This window comes from Platichthys flesus, chromosome 21 (assembly GCF_949316205.1).
Source record: "Platichthys flesus chromosome 21, fPlaFle2.1, whole genome shotgun sequence".
NCBI classification, from domain to species: Eukaryota; Metazoa; Chordata; class Actinopteri; order Pleuronectiformes; family Pleuronectidae; genus Platichthys; species Platichthys flesus.
In genome coordinates this window covers 16,971,378-16,981,040 of record NC_084965.1, presented here as the reverse complement: position 1 = coordinate 16,981,040, position 9,663 = coordinate 16,971,378, and the positions used below count along the sequence as shown (strand labels likewise).

General features: G+C 40.6%; 1 protein-coding gene across 9 annotated transcripts in view; it reads right to left on the bottom strand.

Annotated features, from left to right (window-relative positions):
• Positions 1–7,225: 7,225 nt before the first annotated feature.
• Positions 7,226–9,663, bottom strand: part of LOC133932583 (microtubule-associated protein 4) — a 93,940-nt gene continuing 91,502 nt past the window's right edge. For 8 of the 9 annotated variants that reach the window (XM_062379327.1, XM_062379331.1, XM_062379333.1 and 5 more), the window contains 3 exons: positions 9,384–9,496; positions 7,816–8,008; positions 7,455–7,652 (listed from right to left, as the gene is read on the bottom strand). In XM_062379327.1, coding sequence (XP_062235311.1) covers positions 7,645–7,652; positions 7,816–8,008; positions 9,384–9,496 — 314 coding nt within the window. In that variant the 3' untranslated portion in view covers positions 7,455–7,644. Of the gene's footprint in view, positions 7,405–7,454; positions 7,653–7,815; positions 8,009–9,383; positions 9,497–9,663 lie in introns of those variants that run through there. The other variant, XM_062379328.1, reaches the window with a different exon arrangement.

The window sequence follows — 9,663 nt, the reverse complement described above, 5'->3', positions numbered from 1 at the left end:
GCAAATCCAATGTGATGAAAATTGTTTGCACACTGACAGACAGGAACGGAGCTGTTGATCTAGCTTCAATAACCTGATTAAACATGTTTAGTGTAGTTGTTTTGGGAAACACATAGAGGACCGTTTTAAGGCTTTTAAATCCACACGTGTGGACATGAAAGCTGTCTCAGAAACTACATGATGCCTGATGTTAATTCATGCATCCCTTATACTTTGCATCACTTGTCTTAGAACCTGTACAACATCTGTTTACGCTTGATCAGATGCAGTGTCTGTGTTTAAAAACCTTGTTTTATTGTCCAGCAAAGCTCACAGAGGAAATTAGCTGTCACTCATCAGCCAAAAGCACGAAGTTTGAGGAATTAACGCAAACAATATTAATAACATAGCCGGTATAGGACTTAAGCTTGACGAACATGTAGCTATAAGTGTCCAGAAATCATTTGTAGTACAATATGCTATTGAAATGCTTGTGCTTTCATTGCTCTAGACACTTTATGTTAGCTTACAGCGCTAGTCTTGCCAACCCAGCGTTAAGTTACGTCTGTAATGAAAACCAGTCTGGTTAACTACATCTAAACTCGACTGTTCCTGACTTCGACGTGTTAAAGTGCTGTTGGTTTACCACTAGCTAACGTTAGCTGGTGGACACAGTGTAGCTTGGAGGAGCCAGCGCGTGTTTTGTATATGAAACTGAACTCAGTCATTTATACAGTCAGACAGTAAACAACCGCTACACATTTTCCAACAGAGGAGGTAGTGTAGTTATTTTACCTGAATGAACCAAACGTCAGCAAACGGCGACTCGGGCAACGCAGCAACTTCAGATGTTGACGGTAACTAAGTAACAGTCTTCTTCTTTTGAAACGAAGGAGCACGAGGATGTTAAAAGGCGCACTACTGCCCCCATCCTCCAACAGAGGGTATTACACGCAGACCAAGGCCTACCTGTACGTTTCCTATAACAATAGAACGGTTTGTGTGTTTGTTTGTTTATGTGTTTGTTTGTGTGTATGGCTGCTCCTTTAAAACTCCTCCAACGTTCTACTCTTAACTTTCCCCAAACAAGTTTCAGGGGATCAGCGTTTCCATACGTTATATATTTTAAGAGAAATCTAAACTCTGCTGTTTTTACTTGTTACTTTCCAAAGCGTTATTTTGAAATCCAATCTTTAACTCCGGAACTTAATTTCCCTCCAAGATCCTGAGGGAAGTATTATGAGACATTTACCCAGATTACCATCAAACCAGGACCACCCCCACCAAAGATTCAACGAAAAGTAGAACTGATCTCGACGTTGGAGCAATGCAGCAACAGCTCATTGTGAAGAGCCTCAGCGCTGCACTCCTCAAAGCCATCAGTGACATTAAGGCTCTTTAGGATGGATGTTCATCTCTGAAGGAGCAGGCTGTTAACTATTATAGTGTTTGTATTGTTAAGATGTAACCTCTATGAGTTTTATGAACACAGCCTCCATCAGTGTTGTCTGTAAGAATTGTGTATTTTCCAACTGTAACATGTCAAACATCTGTGGAGCCTGAATGCAGCCTCTAGGATTAATGTGCTGGTTCATAGTGGACTGGCTTCCTTATTAAAAAAAGTAATTGTGACAGTTAAATCACACATTCTGGCTTAAATCCTATTCCTACCGTAGGTTAATGTTTGGTAAAATGTTAAATAAAACATATGTAATCTTTAATTATGGTAGTATTTATTTTCGTTCTGCCTCCACTAGAGGTCAGTGTCTGTCTTGGTTTCTACACATCACACACTAATGAATAGAGACTTAAGACTCTTGGTTTATGCTTTTATGAGAGTCACGCCCAGTTAACTTCAGGGGGAAATCACATCATGAGGAATGCATTGCAGTGTTTATCTTTAAATCCTGAAACCACAGTTTAAAAACAGCACCAGCAGAAAACAGTAAAGTCTGAAAAGTGACTCACAGACTTTTCTGCTCCTTTAAACACACACAGTGATTTAATTGATCTTTTAAAATGTATTCTTTATAATAAGCCATATATATGATTTTTTATTTTACTTATTTATATTGTTTTTTTCTTACGCTATTGAACACATGAAAACATAAATACCACAACTTCAACAACCTATTCCCCTGAGGTACAAATAAAGAGGGAGAAAAGAAGAGAACAAAAGACAAGAAGGCTCTGTATGTAAAATATTTAATCAAAGCTACTTGGGTACCTAGGATCACATGGCCTTCATGGACCACACATTTTCTCCAAATCACATTCTCTTTTAGAATTCCCAACTAGGTGGTTAAGTGGTTTCCACTGCTGGGTCACAGCAAGATGGTCCCAGGTCCGGTCAGGGTCTGTCTGGGTGTAGTTTGGATTTTCTGCCCGGGTTTGCCTCCGTTTTCTCTGGCTTCCTCCCACAGTCCGAAGTAATATGTTTGGGATAGTGAGAAGGTCAATTGGAGACTGTAAATTGAACGTAATTGTGAGAGTGAGTGTGAATGTTTGTTTGTCTCTGCATGTTGGCCTTGTGATGGACCTGCGATGGACTGGTGACCCCGTCTCTCGCCTAATTTCATCTGGGATTTAATCAATCAATCAATCAATCAAATTTTATTTGTATGGCCCATATTCACAAATCACAATTTGTCTCATAGGGCTTTAACAATATGTGACATCATCTGTCCTTGACCCTCAACAAGAGTAAGGAAAAACTTCTAAAAAACCCTTTTAACAGGGTAAAAAGAATGTAGAAAGCATGAAACCAGCACCCTCTTTATTAAAAGGATCATTGGCAGAGATAATGACTGGATGGGAAACCAAACTGGGAGAGCATATCTTTTAATACAATATCTCATCGTGTAGTGAAAAACAACAAACACAGCAGTGCTTGATGTACTGTATGTGAGGAATTGGCCATGGGACGCTGACAACCCTCAGCAGCATAATAACTCCAGGAGGAATTTTATAAAAATAAACTGCATTTTCCTAATATTCTTTAGTATAAGTATTGGTGGCACCTACAGTGCTAGTCAAGTTGACCAACAAGTAGGATTTTTTTGAACCAGTTCCAAAAAAATCAAAAAAAATTGCTTTGCAGAGAGTGTGCTGAATTCTGTCCAGAAAACTATAAAAGGATAAAATCTACACTTTTTCATTCTTTCAGAAAACAATATTGAGCCCACTGAAATACCAATAAATCAAACACAGATGAGAGTTTTAGTTCGTTTTATTTAATGTTTATTAATCACATCACTAACAAGTAATCACAATAAACACTTCTTTTTCCAAACCAAAAAAAAAAAAAATTCAAATTAATGAAAACAAAAGAAGAAAAACACAAAAAAAACACAAGGAGATTCTGCAAATATCATAGTAAGTCTACCTAACACATCCCATTGTCTGTCAGCATGCTCTGCAGGTGTAGTAGGTGTTTATTAGCGAGTGCTACACTTGTCTGGTACGAGTACATGTAGCCGTACATGGAGTTCTACGTGGCTCCTTGGAGCAATTATTACAGAGGAGCGTTTATCACACAAGCCAAACCCAGAAGCTACAATTAGTTGCCTAAATCTCAAACGAGGATGTGTTAGGGTCTCGGTGTGTGCGACTCTTCAGGGCAGGTTGCTGCTCGAGTGCAACGTGTGGGAGCCAATATGTATTGATATGCATTACTCCCAAATTACAGGCTTATTCACTGACCTCTAAACTCAGTGCTTTGTAAACTAAGTTAAACAATATCATGTGATTATGGTGCGTTAGCTTCAGTCCCATTCATCTTTTTCAACGAACCTATACAGAGGTCACTGTATATTTAAAGCGAAAATTTTGAGCTAATCATCTCTTAAGACTGAGTTTGTGGACTTCATTTATTAGTGTGTATTCATAAATGTGCACTACAAATATTGTTAAATGCCTCTTGTAATAATTATATGTTGACAGTTTCTAAATTAAGCTGCTCTTACAGCATCTTCCGTAATACCTGGCTCCATGAGATTTTCTGCGTTTGTTGTATTTGGGTTCAGATCTCACGTCTCTACTGGAAGTCCGCGGCGTAGGTTGTGAAACTGGCTGTCACAAATCAAAAGTATTACCCCTTCATCCGCGAGTGCACCACCGTCACGAGGCTACAGAAACACAACGATAAATACATATACAAAAGCGTTGCGTCTTTAGTACAATATATCTCAAAAGACATTCTTTCAATTCGGTGGCCCCTTTCCACGGAAAAAGGCAGACCTTTTCAATTTGTCATACTAATAATGAGAATAATAGTCATAATAGTCATGATAAAACGCATACTCCCCGCCAAACCATTAAAGGTACATGGACATAAAAGCTTTTCTGAACAGCCTCGAAACTCCCACCCACCAACCCCCCGGTGATGTTCTTGTTTTTAGGGCCTTAAGGGCATGGGTAAAACATCATCTTACATCCGCGTGCGACCTCACAAGGAGTGGTGAGTAAAAACACTGGGGTAAAAGCAAAGCTTAAATGTGGTTGTGGACAGGCACAAGGAAAGCTTCAGCTTGGTGACAGGTGTGGCACAAATTCAGCTGGCAGAAAAGCCCTCAAACATCTGCACTTCAAACATTCCCTGGTTCAGAAGACTTCAATCAACATTTATTGCCTATTACTGTTTTTTAAAAAATGTAATCTTTGCTTGTTAGCTTTTCACTTTTTAAGGCATTCCAATGGAGAACAAAAAAATGACTGAATCGTTTTTTAATGATTGAGTAGGAAAGGTGAGGGCGGTGTACGTCAGCTTATTGCTCATTTGCTTTAATTAGGGGTTAATTTAACTACTTGTAAAAGAGGAGTCATTTAGCTGTTAATAAAACATCATTACTGCAGCACAATTACCTCTTTTGACACATTTAAGCATTAAGGTGCAATTTAGTTTTGTCAAAGCGTTTTATTGATCATTATTAAAGTGACAATTTGAACAGGAGTGTTTTTGTAGTCGGATATCATCTCTCTGGGACAGTCAATGTAGCTATGCTCTAGAAAAGGCCTTTTCTAGTATTAACATTCATTTTTGTGAAATTCTGTAAATTTGTATTCATAGTCAGATAATATGTCAGTATATATATATATATATATATATATATATATATATATATATATATATATATATAAAACAAGTGCTGGGTATCAAACTTCATCTAACTCTGACATGAGAGTTCAAATTTACATGAAAAAACTATAAAATCCATTTTTTTTAGATCTTCAGATTCCTATGAATTTAAGTTGTACTTTTTAATATTATTTGTCATCAAGAGTTGTTCTGGTGTCAATTATAGTTCTTGGATTGAAAACGACACCTAGCCCTTGTTAGAGCACTATACCTAAACTGATGAAGTATTAGTGGACATTGAGCAGCATGTCATTGATGTATGAGAAATACCTGTAATAATGTTATAAAGAATATCATTTCTGTCTGTTTGAGCCATTGAATCGCTGGATACAAATCTGCACCTAGAACTAAATCATTTCTCTAAGAGATGAAACTGCAACCATCAAAGTTCGCCCTGTTCACCACCATATAAAAATCACCATGTGAGTAGCAGCACATTGACCGTCTAAGATTATTTCCCCAGATACACATATGGTACCAAACCACACAACTTTGAGTCATAATGCTCCAGGCTTTCAGCTCCCAGGGGGGATATTATAGAATCTGGCCATGCATTGTAAAGGCAATTTGAGGTTGAAATACATTGCTACAGGAGAAGAAAATAAAGCCGCATCATGTTCCGCCGCCAGTACTTCCATCAAGGACACACAGACACTATTGGAGATGTTTTGTGTCAAGTGCCTAACAACATGCTACTATTACCCTCATGGAGACACCTGAGCTTGTTACTACACACAGCTACCAGGACCGCTTGGTTTACACACTTTCCTTCAAACAGCTGATACCAGGTTGTTTCTTATGTTTTATCAACTATGATATTCTCTCATTATCATCTCCGTCATTAACTTTAGTTTTTCAGGTATAAAGGTCAGGAGGCACGAACGAGACACACATCCTCTTTAACGCCAAAGACTTTCCTATCCGACGACATCTTCCTCATCTCCCGCTGGACTGTACGCTCACATGCAGCTTCTCGAATTTCTAAAAACGTACAGGTTTCTTATTTTGCCATTCATGTAAAGCACACCTCAAATGCTTCGTTTCTGCATCTTCCTAGGAACACCTCCCTCCTCACTTTCTTCCTCCCTCCACACGCAACCTCTTTCCTCACTGAGTCTCGGTTTGAGAAAAATCCTGTGCGTGTTTCCAAGATGTTCGGTGTACTATCGGGAAAATAACGAACACCGTATTGCTTATATAGGAAGAAACATACAATAAATAAAATGAAAACTTGTTTTTAAAATCAAAACCTAAGAGGAAAGACAGAAATAAGAACCGAACTGAACACCGAAGCTCATTTTTACACAACTTTTGTCACTCAAACACATTATCACAAACACAGAGAATAAAGAGTTAAACAGCCTAAAATGTTCATACAGTCTACTTGTTGTCTAGCTTTTTTTTTGTTTCTCAGCTTGTTTATGGTAAGTGATGATGACGAGAGGGAGTGATGATGAAGATTGAACAATAGATTACTGTGGACGTTATTGAAGCAGAGAGTAAGTGGTTACTGGGAACAAACAGCCCCTACAGTCACGAGGGAAAGCGAAGCTATTGTACGTGTGTGACAGAAGCCGGAGGTGAGTCTGAAAGGGTTTCCATGCTGCTCGGGAGACAAGTAAACTGCTGTCTGAGGTGTGCAGGAGAGGTGATGCAGGGTCAGAGTCCACCACCAGGTTGTGGGTAAAGAGGATCCAAGTGAAACTCAATGATTCCTATAATAAGGTGCAGCCACAAACGTACGGAAACCTTGCAGTCCCCTAATTTCCCTTCACGTAGATTCCCAACGAGGCTCAAGCTTATTCTATACAGTCACTTCAGCCAAATGCAGGGGATTGGAAAGGTTTGAAGCGATGAGGGTGACGGCGCATAATGATGTGCTCAGATGTGAGAGAAGAGGCATGAAGCAGAACTATTAGAAAGGTCACATGTGCAACAACACATTTAAGAAGAGGGAGGTTTTCAGAGCTTTACGGGGGCAAAGAAAAGGTCAAGATCTCATTGAGGAGCTGCTGCCGTCCCCCTTGACCTCCACCTGGAGACGCAGCAAGGAGGGGGCGGAGGGGGAGCCTCCACAGCAAGCGGCCGCGGCGGCCAACGACTCAAAGAAGGAGATGCTGCGGCAAGTCTGGGAGGGGGGGGTTTTGATGCTGGCGGTGTAGAGAATAGAAGGAGTCGTGTGGGTGGGGTCCGCTGTTGTCCTGGGGGGCCGGCCAGGTGACGATGTTGGCGCCGTGGTCCGTGCGAGAGCGAGCATTCTCGCGGAAGTTGAGCTTGAATAACTCAATCTGCAGCAGAGAGGTTGGAAAGGAGAGAGAGAGAGAGAGAGAGAGAGAGAGAGAGAGAGAGAGAGAGAGAGAGAGAGAGAGGGATAGAGGGAGAGAGGGATAGAGGGAGAGAGAGAGAGAGAGAGAGAGGGGGACGGGAATAAAGGGTTAAATAAAAGTTACATAAAAGAAAGAGGTGGGGAGAGGGAGAAGAGGAAGTTGTGGGGGGGTTGAGATGAGGAGGGCAGAAGGACAGCAGAATTAGATGCCTGTAAGAAATAAAAGTCAAAAGATGGTGGTGTGATCAGGGGCGTGCTGACATTTGAAGTGCAGACAAGATGAACTTTAGCACAAACAGAGACAGTTACAGTACACTTCAGCCACAATGACATGAGGATGAAAAGAGCTGATGAGGCACAAACATGAACTTACTTGTCTCTGGGATGCTCGAGTCCAGGGCCTGGGGCTCCCGGAGACTCTCGCTCTCACATGGAGCCCCGTCCTTTAGCCCATTCTCGTGGGCAGGGAGGTGCCCAGCCTCCCCTGCCTCAAGACTTGGGGCTGGGGCCTGGGTGCCACTCAGGGGCGTCCCATTCCCCTCAGTTGTCTCCTGGCCCCCCTCAGCCTAGAAACACACAGCAGGCCATGTAAATTGGTGGAGATGGGACAACCTGGCTCCAGATCTATATAACCACATCTGTAACGTTTCTTCGTAAAAATCAGGTTATAGCTCTTCAGGAACTGATTTAAGAACAGTTTGGTGTGCGCTTACAAGACTGAAGCACATGTCTGGTTACAAGATCTGGAGCCAGGCTCAGATGGGAAAGATGTAATTTCAAAAAAGTAATAACACATGAACGCAGTGATAAAGGGAGTCAAGCACATATAAATGTGACAGATCTGCAGTCATCATGTGTAGAAATGGTTTTCCTGAGCTGCAAACTCTTCGGTACGATCTCATATAGCAATACAAATGCTTAAAATTTGTTATTCTACATTGGAGTGAATGAAGAATAAATGACAACGTGTTAAACGGCAAATGCAAAAACATATCATAGCAAAGCCCTGCTGAAGCCGAAAAATGGACAGGAATAAGCTACATTAAGTACTAGGATACATTCATCGCTTCACCATTCTTACCATTTAAAAAAAAAAAGTTGCACTGCTTTACTAAATGGACAAGGATATATCAATCTTTGTTTCTTTTCTTTCATGTTTCGAGTATAAATAAGTATTCAAGATAAGCCCTGCATCTTCCTAACACAATGAAGCAAAAGCAAGAGTGGATTACAGACATTGTTGTTGCTACAAAGAGCTTCAAAGTTGTGTAAATCATTATTTTAAATAGACTTCAGTTAACACAAGGTCTCTATTATCTGACTGTTATTTTTAGTTTGTTCCTGTGATTATGATTCTTCACTGAGTTGGAGGGTGCAGATGAGGACTGGGTGTGTCAAACAGGGGGTGAGGATGAGGGGGAGATGGAAGCTTGTGATGATGAAACACACATGGACTGCAGTAGGCTGAGGGGACAGCACGATCCACAAAATAAACCCTAAAATGAGTTGGACAGGTCAAAGTGTTTGAATCAACAGCATCTCACGGCTGCTGTGTTAAATCTCAACACACATCAACACAGTATTGTGCATTGAATACTTTGTAAACAACAATACCGTAGGGATGTTTCTTTAATTTAATAATAGCTCAATTAGTCATGAATGTTTAATGTTATAATAATCTAATAATACTGGAAGCTGGTGCAATGCATTGTTTGTTGCCATCAGGATTACATCAAGTAGTCGCCACTATCAGCAAACTGCAGGTAGAGATGGAAACAAACCTTGAACACTTTTTAATGCACTCCATAACGACTATAGAAGTACATCTGAATTCTCATGTGCAAATGTACGGTTCTAACTGCATTGTCATTGTGTGGGCTGGCTCATGACCTGCTGTAACAGTAGGTCAAACAAGGTTGTGTTCATGTGTGATGATCTCACCTTAATGTTCCCTCCACCAGGTGAATGGCTCAGATTGTCAGTGGAGCCCACTTTGGACTGAGCCTTTTCCCTAAAGTTCACCTTGTGGGACCCGATCTTCACGTCCCCGCCACCTGCAGCACACACGAGTATCATCAGTGTGAAGAACACACCCTCACACTTAAAGCAGGACAACGGAAAGCGATGAGGTTTCTACTGTTGTTCTTCATAATGAATAAAAAATAAATAGAAAAGATTTTCTTACACATCACTTTATATGTTTTAGCTGGACTTCTGAAAC